Consider the following 20,129-nt stretch of genomic DNA (forward strand, 5'->3'; position numbering starts at 1 on the left):
CTGTAGAGAGCTCCTGCTGCAGAGAATAAAAAACCACAACTAACCAGAGAAGTGGTAGGAAAAACATGACATCCAGAAATAATCTTGCAAGAACGACATCACCAGTGTTAGAGAGACAAGGACAGAATGGTTATTGATTTCTTCTTGGTGAAGAAAGTGTTTAAATACCTGGCTCTTCCTCAAATCCACCTAGACTAATACTGAGAGAAGCATAATTATTAGCTGAAGAAAAAGCCTTATGTTTATACCTTACTTGCTTTTTGGTATTTTTTTTTCTTAAAAATGCTTTGTGCAGAAGATGGGTTTTTCTTAAAGAAGAGTGATGATATTTTTTAAATATGAGATGTAATCATAAGCTTTTCAAGCTCCAGTAAAGACAATGCAAACTGAAGGGCTATGACATTATGAAAATAGTTCAAAGTATTTTCACTCAAAGCCTTGAGCACTCTGGCTTTGTTTTGAGGCACATTAAATCTTCCTTTTGAAAAATTAATGCAAGGGAGATGTAGCACAAATATAGCAGAAATAGAACTGGTAGGAGCTGCTTCAGACCAGGAGCCTGGGTGAATTAGACAAAGTTTAAAAACATATCTTCAAGACTGCACATGTTATTTTTGAGAAATTTCAGCAACCCAGATTGAAGAAAATGTAGGTAGGCATCAAGTGGCATTAACTGCTCCACAGAGAATAGAAATGGATGCTGCACAAGCTGTAATTGATGGTCCTTTAGTTTAGAAATTTTGACAGTCTGTGTAAATCATGTGGGTCATAAAAATAGACAATAACATTTTAAACCTTAATTTAAAAAAAATTATACCTCTTTTTCAGCAGTGCCATAATCTCAGAAAGAGAAACCAGGACATAGTATAGCTCATGCAGCAAAGCAGCAGAGAAATAAAAGGCAAGATAGTTCCACAAGGCAGATAAAATAGAACCAGAAAAAGTGATGGGGAATTTTTGTGATGTCCTAAACCATAACTGCTGACCTGTCTGTTGGCAGAATCAAAACAGCTGTGGTGCTTTCAGGGCAATTTTCCCTCCTTGATGAAACTTCTTCATCCTAAAATGAAAAAAAGTCCAGTAAAAGTATATACAGTTTGTACTTTTCTAGAACATGGTTTTCAATATTACCTGGGGAACTAAGTTTGTCCATTAAAATAATATATTGAAATGACTTCAAGAAATCCCATTAAGTGATTATAAAGCCAGCATCTTTTTACATAGGCTTATATTACTCAAAAATAAGACAAGGCATAGAAATAATAGATCTTATTTTGTGATTTTTAAATCATTATTATAATTATGAATTATTGTTATTATAATTATAAATATAAAATATTGTTTTTTATCATTAATAATTAATGCGGCCCCCATTAGTGTTTCTTTGGCATCTATAGGACAAAAAATGGAGAGCAGAAATCAAATCTGAAATCAGCCAAGTTCACATTTCTTTTGACAGTATAAATAAATGTAGAGATAATCCATAGTATTATTATTATTATTATTATTGACATTTAACCCCATTGAAAAAAAAGTGTTGTATTGATAGTTTTTAAGATAGATAGCTAAATTAAAAAATTGATTTCCATTACAAATAACACATAAAAGTGAAACAGTTTAAAGCTACATTTTCTTACCCTCAATACTAATGGTAGCAAGGTGAAAGGTAGATTTTGGAATCCAAAAAATCTCTGGAAAAAACAAGGATTCATGTATACATGTATAAAGCTTATCTATCCAATGATGAAAAATGTTTCTTGAAGTTTCGCTGTGGTAGCATTTTACATGGCCAGATACAGTAAAACACAGCTGCATGAATTAGTGTATAGGACAGACATTCAGCTGTAGTAGCACTGGAATTCTCAGAGATATGTATAGATCCTCCATTACTGTTTTCATTGGGATTATGCACAGTTCTCTGACTGCAGTGCCTTGATCTAATTTCCTCAATCCCAAAGACTATACATCCAGCAATAAGAATGGATAATTTATGGGATCACTGAATGGATCATAGGGCTGGAAGATCTCTCTTATGAAAATAGACTGAGAAAGTCAGGGCTGTTTGTCCTGGAGAAGACAGAGAAGGGAGATCTTCTGTGGCCTTGCAGCATATAAAGAGGGCTTGCGAGAAGGCTGGAGAGAGACTTACCACAGGGCATGTTGTGATAGGACAAGGGGGAATGGCCTTAAGCTGAAAGAGGGCAGGTTTAGAATAGATACAGGAAAAAAATCTTTAGTGTGAGGGTGGTGAGGCATAGGAACAAGCTGCCCAGAGAGGCTGTGGATGTTCCATCCCTGGAGGTGCTCAAGAGCAGGCTGGATGGGGCTCTAAGAACCTTGGTCTAGTGGAAGGTGTCCCTGGCCATGGCAGGGTGCTGGAGCTAGATGACCTTTACGGTCTCATCTAATCCAAACCACACTTTGATACTAGGAAGACAAACCCACTCAAGAGAAGAGCATCACCTGTGAATATCTCATGTTCTTTGATGGTAACATGGGAAGCAGGAAGGTAGTTGAAGATGTCTGTGAATTAAATTGATCTCTACTGAAAAGGTCCTCAGTTATATAGCTTCATCTTCATTGCAGGCACAGTATATGTGGGCAGTTTTCAACCTTAGTCTGCTGGCATGTCCAGAAGAAGTTGACTCAGCCCACAAGGAGCACATGGCTCCAAACCACACTCCAAAGATTTGCTGACTCCTAACCCTGCAATGCAGTGGAGAAGAAAATCTCTGCTGGCAGAGCTGCTTCCAGGAAGAGCTCAGATTGCACTTAGAGCTCACTGGTAGGGAATGGAATCAAGGCAAATAGAATTGCAGCAGGAAGAACATTGGCTCATGCCTATCTTGGGTATCCCGTAAAAATATCACACTCTTTTCAGATTTTTAGTTCATTCCTTGATGAAACATGGACTGCCATGCTATATTGGTTTGTGTCAGAAACAGTGTGGCCAGCAGCACCAGGGTAATGATCATACCTTTGTACTCAAAAATGGTGAGGCTGTACCTTGAATCCTGTGTTCAGTTTTAGGCCCCTCATTACAAGGACATCGAGGTGTTGGAACAAGTCCAGAGAGTGGCAACAAAGTGGGTTAAGGGTCTGGAGTACAATCTTACAAGGAATGGCTTAAGGACCTGGGTTGTTTAGCATGTGGAAAAGTAGACTTGGAGGGACCTTATTGCTCTCTGCAACTACCTGAAAGGAGTATGTCAGACAGGGGTTGGTCTCATCTCCCAAGTATCAAGAGATAGGATAAGAGCAAACAGATTCAAGCTGAATCAGAGGAGGTTTAGATGGGATATTAGGTGAAATTTCTTCACCAAAATGGTTGTCAATCACTGCAACAGGCTGCTCAGGAAAGTGCTTGAGCCACCATCCCTGGAGGTATTTAAAAGTTGCATAGTACTGGAACTTAGAGACATGGTTTGGTGTTGGACATAGCAGTGCTGGGCTAATGGTTGGACTCAATGATCCTAGAGTTCTTTGCAGGCAAAATAAAAAATTATGCTCTTTTATCCATTTTGAAGTATTTACTGATATTTTTCCTTTCTGCAGAGATTGAGTGTTTTTTCAAAGAAATCCTGTCTCATAGTTTTCTTGTAAATTAATAAGGCTTGTTGAACTGAATCTGAGCAGAAACTCCTTTATTTTTTCGGTAAAAGGAGACAACAAACTGTAGATGAAATGTGCTTTTTAGAATGAGCTTGTGCAAGAAAACCTGAAATAGGGTCAAAAATGAGAGAGAAGGCAGGGATGTTTGGAGTAATGGCATTTGTCTTCCCAAGTCATCACTACACGTGGTGGAGCCCTGTGTTCCTTGGCATAGCTGAGCACCTGCCTACCCATGGGAAGTGGTGAACAAATTCCTTGTTCTGCTTTGTGTGCAGATTTTGTTTTACCTTTTAAATTGTCTTTGTCTCAACTCATGAGTTTTCTCACTTTTACCCTTCCGATTCTCTTCTCCATTCCACCGGGAGGGACTAAATGAGTGGCTGGGAGAGGCTGAGTTGCTGGCACAAAGACCCCAGGAGACAGAGAGCAGAAGAACCTGTTATTAGGTCAAGGAAGACCTTGTGTTTAGGGTTGGGAGACTGTGTAGATTATTGCTATGGAAATGAGTCAGTTAGTATGTATGCTCATTCCCTTCTTTCCTGAGCAGTTTGTGACAGTATGGAAGATAACAGCCACCAAGATTTTATCCACTCTCTGTCCCAAGAAGAACTAAGAAGAATTTGAGATCAAGCAATGAGATCAAGCAAGGTTGGCTAAGTAAGAGTAAGAACTTGTATTAGCTCTTCACTGTCCACTAATAGCATTTCTTCCCTGCTGATTGCAGATCACAGTAAAATACTCTATATTTAAAACAAAATTTACTAAGGATTTTATACTGCTGTATCAATTCATTAACTTTTGAGGATGCATCCTGAATATATTTTGTGTTTAGTGCTGAATTAGAAGCTAAATACATACAAAATTATAACATTGTGTAACTGATTGCATACTCTTAATGTTTTTGTTTCAACCCATTATTTTGGTGCTTTTAAAAGATGCCACCACATATGTCTTGTGGCAGTGTTGCACTGAAGGAATATTACTGTACTTACAGAGGGTTTCAAAAGATATTAATTTAGAAAAAACCCATACATTCTCTAGTTTCCTCACTTTTCTCTTCTTTGATTCCTATAAACAGTTGTTCACACATATTGTAGTTTTAATATTAGGTGTGTCTGGAATCATTCTCACAGAAAAGGAAAGGAACCTCAAGCAGTCACTCAATTAATCCTCTACACTAGTGAGAACATTTAGAAATTGCAATAAACTCTAATCCCAGCCCCTAGAAACTAGGAATAAAAGGAAATAGCTCTCTAAGGCTCTGTGCAGAGAGGAGCCTGTGCTGCAGCAGATTTGCTGGCAGGGGTTGTGACCTTGTGGGGACCCACACTGGAGCAGCCTGTTCCTGAAGGCCTGCACGCCATGGAAGGGACTCATGTTGGAACAGCTCAGGAAGAACTGTAGGCTGTGGAAGGGATATATGTTGGAGAAGTTTATAGAGGACTTACTTTGGTGGGAATGACTCCTCTCTCTGGGGAAAATGAACAGCAGAGATGTCCTCTCTCTGGGGAAAATGGAACAGCATAGAGAGTGTGTGATGAACTTACCACAGCCCTCCTTTCCTGTCCCCCTATGCTGCTGGTGGGGAGAAGGTGGAGAATTTAGGCATGAAGTTGAGGAAGAAGGGAGTTGTGGGGTATTTTTTAAAATTTACTTTTTGTTTCTCATTAACTAACCTAGTCTGATTTGATTTGAAATAAATTAATTTTTTTCCCCCAGGTCATACCTTCCTGACATTCATTATTTTCCCACTTCTACTTTGTTCTGTACAGGGTTTCTTTTCCAAATAGCAGAGTCCAAGTCAGTTCTCACTTACATGGAGGCCAATCCACAGAGCCTTTTGTAATAGAACAAAGGGTCGTGGTTTTAAACTGAAGGAGGGTTGACTTAGATTAGATATAAGAAAAATTATTTTTACAATGAGAGTAGTGAAACGCTGGAACAGGCTGCCCAGAGAGGTGGATGCCACCAGACATGCAAACATGCAAGGTCAGGTTGGAGAGTGCTTTGAGAAACCTGATCTAGTTGAAGATGTCCCTGTTCATTGCAGAGGTTGGAATGGGTGACCTTTAAAAGCCTATTCCAATTTAAACTATCCCATGATTCTTGATTGTCCTTGTTGTCCTTTCTGAACCTTTCTCAAATCTTAGATAGCTTTTCTTAATTTTTCCAAGTCAGAGTCATTGGAGCATTTTACAGACTGAAATAGTGAAAGCATGACACAGAACCAGCTCACAGCCCGTGGAGTCCCATATACCTTCTTGCATTTGGAAGTTGATCGTGATCTTGTTGGGGTATGTTTTCTTTACATTCAATTTTTACATAATTTTTTCATTCTCTATTTACAGCATTGTTACGTAGCCCACACTCCCCTGGTTTGCCAAGATTGCGTCAACACCTGAAGCATAATTAAAGCCAAAATACCCAACACTGAATGCTCCTTCATGCTTGACAACGTATATTATTGTGCCACAGGAAGAAATAAATTAACAGGCTCATGTAGTTGCTTCCTTGCACAGTACCAAGTGTCTATAGTTTTTGTGCTGGCACTAGAAGGGCAATGCACCTGGTGAAGAATCTGGAGCACAAGTCCTGTGAGGAGCAGCTGAGGGAGCTGGGGGTGTTTAGCCTGGAGAAAAGGAGGCTCGGGGGCGACCTTATTATCAGCTGAAAGGAGGGTGTAGCCAGGTGGGGTTGGTCTCTCCTCCCAGGCAACCAGCGACAGGATGAGAGGACATAGCGTTAAGCTGCACCAGGGGAGGTTTAGGCTGGACATCAGGAAGAAGTTTTTCACAAAAAGGTTGATGAGGCATTGGAATGGGTTGCCCAAGGAACCACCCCTGGAGGTGTTTAAGAAAAGACTGGGTGTGGCACTCGGTGCCACGGTCTAGTTGACATGGTGTTCAGTCATAGGTTGGACTCGATGATTTTAGAGGTCTTTTCCAACGTGATCGATTCTGTGATTCTGTCCCGCCTAGGTGCGTTTGCAGCCCCATTCCCTTCCACGCTGCCGGGGAAATGAGCCCCACGGGCAGGCTCATCTGCCAGGGGCGGCTTCAAAAGGCAGCACTTTTTAAATTTTTATTTGCAACAAGCAGACGTTTAAGCATCCATTTCCCACGAGCTTTGACCATTCACCACCCACACCCCTTTCCTTCCGTGGGGGGAAAAGCAAACGGAGGGAGCTCGGGCCCGCCCCCAGCTCCGCCCCGCGCATGCGCGCAGCGCCCGGCGTGGCGGCGGCCTGGGCGGCCTCGGCGCAGCGATGGGCTGAGAGCGGGCAGCGGCGGCAGCGGGGGCGGCCGCGGCTCCGGGCTGGGCGCCCCGAGGATGGAGAGAGCCATGGAGCAGCTCAACCGGCTGACCAGGTCCCTGCGCCGCGCCCGCACCGTGGAGCTGCCGGACGGTAGGAGCGGGGCCCCGACACGGCGGTGGGTCCAGGCGGCCTCCGCTCCCCGGCCGGCGGGGATGAGTTGGGGCGGCCGGGGAGGATGGGAACGGGGCTCCTCTCTCCGCCTCCGACAGGCTCTGCTTGTTCGTCGTGCTGACATTAACAGCGGCGTCCCCTTCCTCCCCGCCCCCGGCGGGGATCCCTGCCGGCTGCTGCCGCCCTGGGCCCGGGCGAGTGGCCGGGGTGCCGGACCCCGGCTGTGTTCGCCGCTGAATCCTTCGTCAGGTGCCTTGTCCGTGACAGAGTAGGGATGGAAACTCTTTGTGGGTTTTTGTGTTTGTTTTTTAGTGGTGCTGAATTGAAAATGTGTTGTAAGTCACTGTCACCACCTTTCTTCTTTTGGCTCTAAACCACTTCACGCGGGTGCTGGACCCCCGTATCAGGACGGATTTGAAAATAGAGCTTCAGGCTCTTACGGCAAGTGGTTTGGTGTTTCAACCAGGTCCAGCTTTTGGGAGGACTAACTATAAAACTCTTGGACATGTAGAATTTCTGTTCTTGTCAGCCATGCACTGTCACTATGTTTTGTTCAGTGTTTACTTTTATGGATGAGTCTTTAACTGCCTGTCTGCCATATTTCATCTCCAGTGGTGAAGGAGAGGGAGTAATATTCTGTTTTCTCTGTGCAGTTGCTGTTTGGACTTCCTGGTGTCCTCCCGAATGGTGCTACTACACCCTTCACGTATTGTCACCTGTCACAGTTCCAGTGTATTGCAGTGTAGTTACTAATAAATTTCACTTGCCAGACAAGTTTCAGGCAGATTTTGCTGCTGCTTGTAAGCCTTTGACTGGCAGCACTGAAAATTGACATAATACCATTAACTTAAGCTTAGACTTACAGAAATAATGGAGTAACCGGTTTGACTAATTGAAGATGTTAATATGAATAATGCTTTGCACAACCTATGTCAGTTGGAGCTGCTTTAAATTTACTCCGGTACTAATGTAGGCAAATTGATTCTGAATTTCATCTGTTTTCTTCACACCTTGGGCACTTTTATCTTACATTTCAGAGGTAGTCTATAGAATGGTAGTGCAAGTCCTGAGACCTTTGGAACAAATACTTCCATCATCCTGTAGTGCAAGTGCAAGCCCTGAGACCTTTGGAACAAGTACTTGTATCATCCTGTAGTGCAGAAGGAATGTGAATTCTGTGCCTTCCTTAGGAATTGCATGAAACAAATCAATGGGACTGATATAACGAGATAAATGTGCTTAACACACTGAAGTCTCAAACTGCATCGACAAACATAGTCTCTGTTGAATGGCCATCCAACTTTGGGTCCATCTTGGCACATTAGGTATCTTCTTTCTTGAGCTTGGTGTTCCTTAGGTTCATGCAGGTCTGCCCAAACTCTTGAGAAGCAGGTTTGGCTTGTAGTATGTTGTCCCAAACATGTACTGACAGGATCACCTTGGAATATTCCACACTGATGTAGGATAGTATGTAGTTTTGGTGGCTTGTTGTGTGCTGTGTCTGGCCTCTTGAATTATGACTCCCCCCTCCTTTTCCCACCACTGCATTTGAATAACTTTAATTTGACATTTAATTTGAAAGATACATGGTTTACCCCTCCATCCTTAAAGTGAGAGTCATGGTTCTCTCACAGGAAATGGAGGTGTATGTTTGAATTTACTTAAGCTGAAGAAGGCAATAAATCCCAATAAATGGAAGATATAAACTTCCATTGCATGTGCCATACCCACTAGGGTATTATGTGGACAGTGCTGACACTTCTTTAAGATTGTGATCTCTGCTAACTTCATGACAGTATCTCTGAGGAAATAAAGCAGTCAATGTATCTTGCCAGGGCTGGATTCTAGATTATGAATTTCAAGTGGTTTTTATTTTTTTTTAAAGCAAATCTTGACACCTGAGTCCAGTGCCAGTGAATAACCTGAGCTTGCAAGTAGAACTTTTTGTATCACTCTTCCAAAGTATCCTTCAGCAGTTGTTTTTTGGACACTTGAGAGCTTACACAAATTTCTGGATGCTACTATTAAGGCTCAATGCCTGAAAACTAGATCTTGCAGCCCAAAGCTGTGACACTATGTTTGGTGTTCCTTTTTTTTTTTTTTTTTTTGTCTTTGAATAATCAAGATTTGAAAAGCAAGCAAGTTAGATAGCAAATAAGTTTGGTGTGTCCATGAGGTGTATAATGCTTTTTCTCTACCTGCTGTCATGTAGTTTATGTCAGATGGAGCTTTTTTTTATGACTAGAGAAAATAATCACCAAAAATAAGCATAAAAGCTCCTTAGTTCTACACACTCTTAAGTACTTCTTACAGAAAAACTGGGAAATCTGCATGTGCTTCACAGTATAATTTCTGTTAATAGAATAGGAAAAGGCTTAGTTTTGTAACTGCCATAAATGCCTGTTATGGCCCAGCTACACTTGTATTTAACTATTGACTTTTTCTATATCACTGCACTTGCAATATAGTTAAATATAGTTAGAATCAATATGAAACATTTCAGTTAAGTGCGCTGATATATTTAAAAGTATTTTTCACCTTTTTTTGGTTTCTTGTATAAAGTCTGATTGTGGAAATATATATAAGGATGTCATGTTTAAATTTAGTTGATGCCCTTAAGTTTCTTTTTTTGTTTTATTTGGAAAGCTTTATCTTCCTGCTCAGAGCTCTATGAAACAGGGCTCAAGATATATATATATATATTTTAGTTTGTGTATACTGGGAGCTAATCATGGACAGATTTTGAAAAAAGTGCTCAAATATTTTTCACAATTGATATTTATTTAGCATCTATTTAATTCTGTTTCAGGATTCTTTCTCTCCCTCCCAGTTTATTCGTCCCCCAGCAGTCAAATTCTAGGTGTGTGTGTCAGAGATGGGGTTATCTGATGCTCATAGAACTCTGCCATAAGAAACAATCTGTAGAGAGTTCAGACTTGAACTTGGTGATGATTAGTTACTCTCTGCAATGTTTAATCATAATTTGGTGTTTTGAGAGGCTTGTGTCTCTTGTACCATGTGTTTACTATAAGCAATGTTGACTTTTTAAAAATTTGTTTTAAAATTTTTATAGCTGATGAAATGTGATTTGAATTTGACTTATCTCTGTCCAGTGTTCAAAGGTAATAATAGCTTATTAGAAGCGTTGCTTCTTTCTTTTGCTAGCTAGGGACACACAACTTCAAATAGTTGATAGCAGTAGTAACCTTGGAGCACTGTAGAACAAAAATAACAACAAATAGTATAGCTGCAGCATGATAACAGTTTCTTGGATTTAGCTTCATAATTCTGAAAAATCTTTATTTAAAATTCAGTAGATGTCACTTTGCCTGCCTAGTGGAAGTAGAGGCATGTAAAAGACACAAGACACTATGCTTGTTTGGGACTTTTCTAATTCTTCCTGTTCTGATTGCTTTGTAACTTTGGATCAATGAAAGTGATGAAGAAAAATTTAAAAAGTCCTGTGTTTCTGAAACCAAACTCCTGTCATAAGTTGGTATCTACATGAACAATCTGTGGAGATTGTTCATGTTCATCTGTGGACTCCCAAAAATGGGTGGCTTGTTGAAGGGAAAAATTATAATAATTGTCCATAATAAAAAAAATATAATGCACATTAATAATATTTATAATTGTTATATGTTAAAATATTTTAAGTTTCGTCAAATTGTTATTCTAAAAATAGTATCTTCAGGAGGTGTGTAAGTGACCAAACAGGATCATCACACCCATGCAGTGTGCTGGCATTTGCAGCAGTAGTGATGACAGACGGTGTGGCTGTATGCCAGTATGTTCTCACCACTGATGGATCTTTGTGTTCTGGCCTTTCTTCATTGCCTTCAAGTGTGAAATAAGAAACTGATTTGAGATGAAAAAGTAAAGTGAAACTTATTGCACTCAGGTATTCAAGTATAAAGACAAAATTGAATGGTTGTGAATAATTTAAAGAAGTCACTATTACAAAATCAGTCTCAGGACTACAGAAGTCACCTTGGAAGACAGGAACCTTCCTTCTTTTTAAAATTAAATAGTTACATGTTTTAGTTTTGTTGGGATTTTTTAATGCATATCTCTTAAAAACTTGGATTTAATTAACAGAATTGTCATGCTCCACTGAAAATTTAGTTTGATGCTCCACTGAAAAATCTGTAACTTTTACTTTGTAAAATCAAAAAGCCACATTGAAGTCATTGAAGTTTCATGTATTGCAATTCTGTGAATTTTATCTCTTATGTAAGTATGATGGCTTTTTATTTATAATGAAACTTTGTGTGTGTAGAATATGTTTAAAAAGAATGATCTGTTGAACAGTGGACACTTGAAAAGGGACATAAGTGTTACTAGATGCATTTATTTTATGTAAAACATATTGTCTTGGTTTGACAGATATCTTTATGGTAACAAAGTAATTTAATTTCTTCCCAGATAATGAAACTGCTGTCTATACACTGATGCCGATGGTTATGGCTGACCAGCACAGGTGAGAGCTTCTTTAAATTTACCTTTTTTTTTCTTTTTTTTAAGATCTGAAAAACACAGCCTGTTTGCTGAAGTTGTGGCTTCTAAAGCAATCTCAGAAGGTCCAGCTGCTAAATTGTTGAGTTGTGGTCTAATTTGAAGTTAGTCACTGTCTGTGTGCATCCCAGTATATTTTTACCTGTTTTGATTTTTGCCATAGGCCAGAACTGGGATTTGTTCTCTTGAAGCACATAGGAAAGTTTGTCCCAGGATAAGAACAAAAGTGTTGTTTTGTAACTGTGTCTTAGTTCTGAGTGTGTATTTATGGATGACATAGAAGCTCTTAGTCTCATTAGACATCTCAGAAAGACATGGAATAAGACTTGGACAGTGAGATTGATACTTTTGGAATTCCTCAGATGAACAGCTGTTTCTGTTACTGAGTTGTCCTCCAAGTGCTTGGAACCTGGAGGCTATATGATGCCAGCTAAGTGATGCTTCCTTCACATGAATTTTGTAGGGAAGCATGCAGTAACTCTTAGTGAAACACAAAGCTGCTTTTCCAGCCAGGATAAACATTTGTTCTGCTATGTAATATTTTGAGACTGCATGCAAGGGTTTTAAATTATGTGATCAGCCCATTACTGGAAGTTGAAAAGTCCTATTTAATTTTTTTATCTTGAATCCTTCTACTTCATCATCATGATTTCACATAACAGTTTTCCCTCTGAACATTGTCTGTTTGGGAAAACTCTTGTATATATGGTTGGGGTGATTTTGATAAGGGGCAAAATGGGAATTTATATTTTGGTTAAATCAAAGCTGTTGAAATGCTTGTTTGTCATATTTGTAAAGAAGTGATTTGGTTGTTTGGTTTAATTCTTACTAGTTTACATTTGAAACAGTTTGCCAGTGTCACAGTTCATTTTTTATGTACAGTAAGAAATGTAAGGAATTAGTTTGAGGAAAAGAAATAGTGATTAAGTAATAGATAGAGTACTTGTGTACAACTTACAGTATAAACTTTGCTTGGATATTGTGAACTATTTTTAAAATAAAAAAAAATATTTTTCTATTTGAAGGTCTGTCTCAGAGCTGCTGTCAAATTCAAAATTTGATGTGAATTATGCCTTTGGACGTGTGAAGAGAAGTTTGCTTCATATTGCAGCAAAGTAAGACTTACTTGAGTCCAGTCCAGAAGTTAACAATGAAAATATTGCCACAAATCTAAGGCACCAATGTAAGCTGGAAAACTCTGTAGTGTCAGTTAACATTTTGTTTTCACACTTTTTGTATCTTGTTTGTTCTTCCTAGTAATGTACCTTCCTCATAAAGAGGACAGATTTTACACATGGTATCAATGAAGGGAGTCTGGCTAGATACTTTCTTACCTTTCTGTGAAATCTGAAGTCTTTTAAAAAAATGCAGCCGTGATGTTTATCCTGTATAGTTGAGTTACTCTTGCCTTTGTAGAGGTAGGGAACTCTCATTTGCAGGTGCTGATTGTTTTTGAGGTATTCTAAAACAGTGGGAGGCATTTGGATGTTTGTTGGGAAGCAGCTGTTCCAAAGTACTTCATGTGACCATAGCTGAAGGGAACTTGGGAGCTCACTTCTAACAAGTTATGTATCCTGGATAGAGGGTTTCAGTGCAAATTTTGATCTACATTATTTATTGTTTGTATAGCTGTTCAATGGGGATAATTCTATTTTATATGTAACTCTGCCAAGAAACAGACAGGTTAGCATCATATAAATAGAAATGAACCACATAGTTTTTGTCATGACTTTTCAGGAAGCTAAACTTTAAACTGATGAATGAATGCTCTGTATTTGTCTCCCCTTTTAAATATCTTGAAATTTCTTACATTTAAACGATTAGAAAAAGGGGAAAAAAAAGGAAATAGAAGTAGTATTGCATATATATATATAGCAGTATTTGATCACAATAAAGGTGGAAATTCCAGCTTCTTGAACAGACTGTTAGAAATAGCTGTTTCCCAACTATTTAATCTCAGAATTACATAGTGCTTATATAAAATTTACTTAAGGAAGTACTTAAAAAAATGCAAGCAAATTTTTAGCATACACTTTAGAAATCTATTTGAAAATATCCTATACTTACTGATTCTCAAGATACAAGAAGTTGTGTCTTAGTTTCTGGATTGTCTTTTATCTTGACTTAGTTATTGGGTCACAGAGGGGTCATCAAGCTGCTGGTTTTGCAACATATTGTACAGTTAGTCTTCAGTTTCTTTGGGTTGTTGTGTAGCAGTTCTGACATTGAGAAGATTTGTAAAAATGGATTAGCTGATTGCAACAAAACTAATCTGTTTATCTTTTCAATCAGATCTTCCTCTGAAAGAGTTGAGGAGCAAGATAAATATGTAATGCAGAGTTTCTGTCTTCTTAGTGACATTGGTTATTCTGAAGAGCTACCATATTATGTAAAGTGAAAGAGTTCAGCTCTTTGTTACAAGTTCAAAGTTGATAGCAAATCAGTATTTGTACTAGCAAAGAAATATTTGTGCAAGTTTTAGAATTTTCTTGATATTCAAACTTCTAAATATAACTTCCAGACACAGAAGCATAACAAACACCAAAATCTTTAATGGAAAATTTAGTCCTGTTAATAGATTAGAGATGAGGGAGGTGAGAGGAAATTGAAAGGAAAACTTTCAAAACAGTTCATAGTGTAAAGAATTAAGTCCTAAACACTTACTGTTGTGTTTTAAAGTCATTAAAATCACAGAGAAGGATGGTATCTATTCATTGCTGCAAGTTATATTTTGTCACTTTTCGCTGCATTAAGTGATTTTACTTAACTCTGTGTAACTTGAACTATGGCGGTGTAAAATGATTTTATGTAAAGATGTTCTAGTGAGTGTGATCTGCACATTATCTTGCTGTTGTCTTTATGCTAATACAGATTTGTAAATATCCTTGTTACAGTTTTTCCCTTTCTTATTTTCTTCTTAGCTGTGGATCAGTTGAATGCCTTGTTCTATTATTAAAAAAAGGAGCAAATCCGAACTATCAGGACATCTCAGGATGTACTCCTCTCCATTTAGCAGCAAGGAATGGGTAAGTTTTAAAAATCCTTAATATCTTAAAAAATTTTTGCATAATGCACTTGAGCTGGCATATTCTGTAATATTTTTGTATAGTTCAAAGAAACGCCTTTGGTTTTCACTTTTGAAAATCGAGAACATGGAGGTTAAAATCCTTACTTTGAGTATTCACAGAATAATATTTTATAAATAGTAAGTCATGTCTGAAATACCAATTCCAGTAGCAGTCATTTTATTGTTTTCTGTTAATCAGGGGCATAATGATTATTACAACAGTAATTGAATGAGGGATACATTCACCTTCCACTTAGCTGAGTAAGAAGAGGTTTTGGAGGGCTTGGAGGGGTTCAGAGACTTCTGATTTTTCTGAGGTAGTGTCTCTAAGAAACTTTTTCCTGCAAGAAAAGGAATACAAAGTTGGCCTGCACAGTGTTAGGAGAGAGGCAGAGAAAGAACTCCAAACCAAGTAAGCAAGTACCTCTTTAAGATCCTACTTCTGGAATTGTAGTATGTGAAAGCATGCAGCTGTAAAGGTAATGTTATATTTTTTCTTTTTGGACATGTATGTGATACAATAACAGAATTGTATCACAGCTGGTACTTCACCTGAGGAGGCTGTAGTGTTTAGTGGCTTCTGGGTATGTGTGAGGTCTATTTGTAGGAGAGGAAAGAAACAGGCAAGTGGTGTATGATGAAATGCAGAAGGAGACAGTTATGTGGAAATGATGTATAAGAAAAATGTGAAAGGTACCAAATAAAAAGGAAAAGCAAAATAAATTTGTAAAGGTAAAACACTTAGGGCATTAAAAATTGAAGCAAAACATGAATTAGGAAAAAATACCACTACTTTTAGAGGTATTTGCATAGATATACAAGACTTGCATATTTTTACAATGACTCATTAAGTAATGATTTAGTGGTGTACTGTAAACATATCCACTGACATGAACAGGCTACAGTGAACTTCACAGACTTCTATTAGCTGAATTCTGGCTTTTTTTCTTGAAAGGGTAGTTCATGAAGAGCTGAAACTGTTAGAGTAGTGGTTAAGTGCTGCTGCATTTTCCACAAAAACAGCTATGATTTTAGCCCTTTGTTGTTTGCTACCCTTGCACTGAGTCTCTGTGAAGATCACTTCTCTTGTTCACATGCTCAGTACTGTAGTCCTTATAAATTGGAACCACCTGTTATGCTTAGAACAATGATAAATTATAGTTATTTGATCTCTAAGAAGATATTTAGTCTTTGTAAGTGATTTTTCCTGACAGGATTTTAATGTATTCTTTTGCTTATAGCCAGAAAAAATGTATGAGCAAGCTGCTGGAATACAGTGCAGATGTCAACATTTGTAATAATGAAGGCTTGACTGCAGTAAGTGCTATTAATTGTCATGATGTTCATAAAATGAATGAGGAATTTGGAGATTCTTAGTTTTTAAGCTTTTGCCATCTTACACATAAAACAAAACTGCTGTGTGTCCAGTGCCATCAAGAATCAAAAGATGTGATCAAAATACCTAAGCATATGATAGTATTGTTCAAAGCTTCTCTTAATATTATGCAAAGCTTCTCTTTGTGGAAGTATTGACAATAATACAGCCGGGTTTAAAATAATTTTTATGGTATATATATATATATAATTGGTAAAGGATACATGTGTATCATCATTTTGTACTTAGATTCATTGGCTGGCTGTCAATGGACGAACAGAATTGCTTCATGATCTTGTTCAGCACGTCAGTAATGTAGATGTTGAAGATGCCATGGGACAGACAGCCCTTCATGTAGCTTGTCAAAATGGACACAAGACAGTAAGTTTCTAAATTGTATGAACACAATTGATTTGTGAAGAACTTGGTAATGCCTCAAAGTTGTGGGTTTTTTTATAAACTTCAGAGTAGTAATGCATATGATAATGGCTACAAGTGTGAAGAATGTGTCTTTACTATCGACTGCATACACTTCCATGGGAACAACTTGTTGATTCTTGTGGAGCTGATTGATCTCAGTGCCTATGGGAGTTGAGGTGTTGTACTGTGTATTGTTCAGCTCTTCTGTAGTGCTATTATTGGCTTGTTAATATCAAGGTTTTATGTAATTTTAAATGTTTGAAAATGTTTTGCCTTATTTTTCACAATATGTTTAATTCATAATTGTGCAAGCTATTATATGATTCTGAAATTAGAAATATTAATGTACTGTGAGTAAAAAATGAAAAGATTTGGGCCAGTTACAATTTAACTCTAGAAGTAAACAAGTTCAAATGAATTCTTCTGTTATTGATCTGTGTGAATTATTTTTATGCCTGGCCTTGCATTAGGGCTGACTATTTATATTCAGAGTATAAGTCTGGATGCTTTACTTGAACTGCATTAGAGCCCTATAGAGTTATACAGTTTGCCACCAGAAGAATTTACTGCTAAAAAAAATAAATTGTAATTCTACCCAGATCCCTTCTGTTAATCTTGTCAGTGCTGGATTTTGGAAGGCCAGATTCTGAAAAATTTACCTATAGTAACTGTAGCAAATTTATGAGACTGAAATGTAACAAAAGTTGTTTGAGAGTCTACTCAGTCTTTTCATATTTTAGACATGCACGAAATATTTGCAAGCCAGTAGGGTTTTCCACTGCTCTTTTCTAACGGTGGTGTTTTGTTCTCTTGTAGACGGTGCAGTGTTTGCTGGACAGCGGTGCAGACATAAACAGGCCCAATGTTTCTGGGGCAACTCCGCTTTATTTTGCTTGCAGGTTATACACTTTTAATTTTTGAATACTGGCCTAAATGTGAAATATTATTTCCCCTTTTCCAATAACTGATTAGAGATTAAAAAATATAGGAAATAGAAAAGCTGACAAGCTGACTGGTATTTAATCTTGTCTCATTTTTGAGTGTAGTTTGGTGTCTTACCTAAATACTTAGGTTAGTACTGCAGTACCTCTTCCTAACAGCCATATTAAACACATACCTGTACATGTTCTAGCATGACTCATAAACTGATGACTGCTGAACCCTTTTCTGAAAAAATGAATTTTGCCAACTTAGATTATTTTGAGTACACTAAAACCAGAGCCTTTTATAAGGCAAATTTGGCTATTCCTTAATGTACAGTATGGTGTTACAGTATACCTGAAATGTGCATATATGAGTCAAAGTTACAATATTGAATTAAAATTACATTGTTGCTTTGATCAGTTCTGTTTTTGTCATAGTTTTATTTCAAAATTAATCACATATGAGAAATGATATTTTGTTTTAATTAGTGCATTTCTGCAATTTGTTAGAACATTTACAATTTTTGCAATCCCTATGTTAAATAGTTCACATAAGATCAACTATTACTATAAGCAAAAGGAGAAATAGACTGACCTGCTGGTCTGCTAAGAGTTATGTTCTGGGAGCCGTGGTCTCTGGAGATAGTATATATTGACTTGTGGCAGTTGAGAAGAAGGGAAGTGGAGAATAAATTGCTGCTCACCTTGGTCCTTGATTTAGGGACTGGTATTTGTACACAGTTTAAAAGAAGTGGTTGTCTTGGCTTGGAGGTTTTTCACAAGAAGGGAATGTGGCAAGTACAGGAGTTATGTTCTTTAGAAATTACCAACTAGAACATCTGGAAGGGTAGAATGAGCAGGGTGTGTACTACAGAAAACCTGGGAAGAAAAGTTCTAGGTTCCTGATGACAGGGAGGGCAGGATGTGGTAGCAGTGGCAGGTGATAGCTGCAGGATTCAAAGTCTGAATCTGAAGCATCTTTTTTGTCAAGTGTTGGATTGTGCACTTAGTCTAGAGAGTTACAGTGAAGATGCTGCAAGTAGACCATTAGTCTGAGCTTCTTTTTGACATTTAATGTTTGTTTGCATTGGGACAAAGTCTGGTACATTAGATGAACCTATTGGCATCCTGGGCTGGAAGGACAGGACTGAGGAGAACTCCTCTGTGAGTTATTGAGAAATCAGTGAAGCTACCTCTTGCCCCTCAGCTGTTAGTTGTCACTTTACCTGTGCCCTTTCTGAACTGATAGGCTGCACCTATTGGGCTCAGAATTCAGACAGCCTTTTGTATGTTCCAGGATGCAAAAAACTCATATACATTGGTGTAAAGTGTGTACTGAAAAATAGCTTGAGAAATAAAACTTCCTTGAAAAAACTTGTATCTGTAACTGGAATTGCTATGTATTTTTTATCAGTCTTTCATTTCATCCTTTAGACACTTCTCTGTTATGTTTGGCGGTATATGCACTTAATGCTGGTGAAGGCAATATTCAAGTAATCATTCCATGTGTTTTTAGTGAAGTAAACCTCTGATCACTGGTACTCAATTTCTCATTTTTTTCAGAAGAAATGATTTGAGAAGGTGTTGAGAGGTATAAATAGTTGGTTTTTCTGTTTCCTAATGCTGGCATGTTGGGGAAATTTTTAACTCAAGGGAACTAAGGGTCCTATACCTATATGCAGATTAGTGAATATACTTTGAATGTAAAAGTAAATCTCATCACTTCTAGAGGCTATGCAAGACATTTATGTACAGAAATTAGAGGTATTTGAGTGATGTAGTTGTCACTTGTACAAAAAAAAAGATAAAAAAAAAGGATTATCAATAAAAATATCTTGCTAATGTTTTATTGATGGTTAAAGCACAATTAGATTGTTTTTTCCCCAAATATGGTAGAAGTGAGCAAAGAACTTGGCAAAGATAACTTCCTCTGTGAAGTAAAATAGGATTTAAATTGAGAAAGAGCTCTCTTTTTGCAGGAAATGCAGCTCATAAATATTTGAGGCGAGGCTAAGATGAATCATTCCTGAATTATGAGAGTGACTCTGACTTCATAAATAGCCTGAATTTTGGACTGCTCTTTTTCAGTAACTATTTTCTTTTAGCTTATGTTGGTTTTGTTGTTAGATGCAATAAAGACAGATTTATGACTCAGTTCATAAATGCTGTATTAACTGTCTTCCTTCTCTTTTGAATAGCCATGGTCAGAGAGACACTGCACAAATTCTTTTGATGAGAGGAGCCAAATACTTACCAGACAAGAATGGTGTTACTCCACTGGATCTCTGTGTACAGGTATTAAGTTAGCAACACTTTTTCTGTGAATTTCTATGACTTACTACAGTGTCACCTGATCATTATTACCTTTTTTTTATTCTTAAGGCCTCTGAGAGATAGTGGTCTTTTAGCAAAACAAGTGCAAAATGTAATTTTTTAATCATGAAATTGATCCTACAGGCAGATTCATAATTTCTACTCTTTGCATAAGTCAGATGCAAGAACTGACATTGTGAGAAAGAGTTTCCAGAACTCCATTTGACTGGAGAGTTTTGTAATCCTTGGTATAATGGTAGTACACAATAGGTGTACAATAGGTGCTTGCCTATTAACAAGTAAGAGGTAAAGGCATGCAGAAAGGAGTGCTTTTTTTTTTTTTTTACCTCAAATAATAGATTTTCTTTTCCCATGAGAAGATGTTGCTATTAAAAACAAATAAAACTTACATGGTGATGACTCTTTTCTAAGGTATTTTTATATGTGGGTGAGGAACAAAATTCTTACACATTTTCA

The 20,129-nt window shown here is 37.8% G+C and overlaps 1 protein-coding gene across 4 annotated transcripts in view; it reads left to right on the forward strand.

The window, feature by feature from the left end:
• The first annotated feature begins 6,848 nt into the window (after positions 1 to 6,848).
• HACE1 (HECT domain and ankyrin repeat containing E3 ubiquitin protein ligase 1) overlaps positions 6,849 to 20,129 on the forward strand; it is a 47,714-nt gene continuing 34,433 nt past the window's right edge. For 3 of the 4 annotated variants that reach the window (XM_021553833.2, XM_021553834.2, XM_021553835.2), the window contains exons 1-8: positions 6,849 to 7,018; positions 11,465 to 11,519; positions 12,580 to 12,669; positions 14,476 to 14,580; positions 15,863 to 15,938; positions 16,246 to 16,377; positions 17,233 to 17,315; positions 19,538 to 19,634. In XM_021553833.2, coding sequence (XP_021409508.1) covers positions 6,943 to 7,018; positions 11,465 to 11,519; positions 12,580 to 12,669; positions 14,476 to 14,580; positions 15,863 to 15,938; positions 16,246 to 16,377; positions 17,233 to 17,315; positions 19,538 to 19,634 — 714 coding nt within the window. In that variant the 5' untranslated portion in view covers positions 6,849 to 6,942. Of the gene's footprint in view, positions 7,019 to 11,464; positions 11,520 to 12,579; positions 12,738 to 14,475; positions 14,581 to 15,862; positions 15,939 to 16,245; positions 16,378 to 17,232; positions 17,316 to 19,537; positions 19,635 to 20,129 lie in introns of those variants that run through there. The other variant, XM_021553836.2, reaches the window with a different exon arrangement.

This window comes from Lonchura striata, chromosome 3 (genome assembly GCF_046129695.1).
Source record: "Lonchura striata isolate bLonStr1 chromosome 3, bLonStr1.mat, whole genome shotgun sequence".
NCBI lineage: Eukaryota > Metazoa > Chordata > Aves > Passeriformes > Estrildidae > Lonchura > Lonchura striata.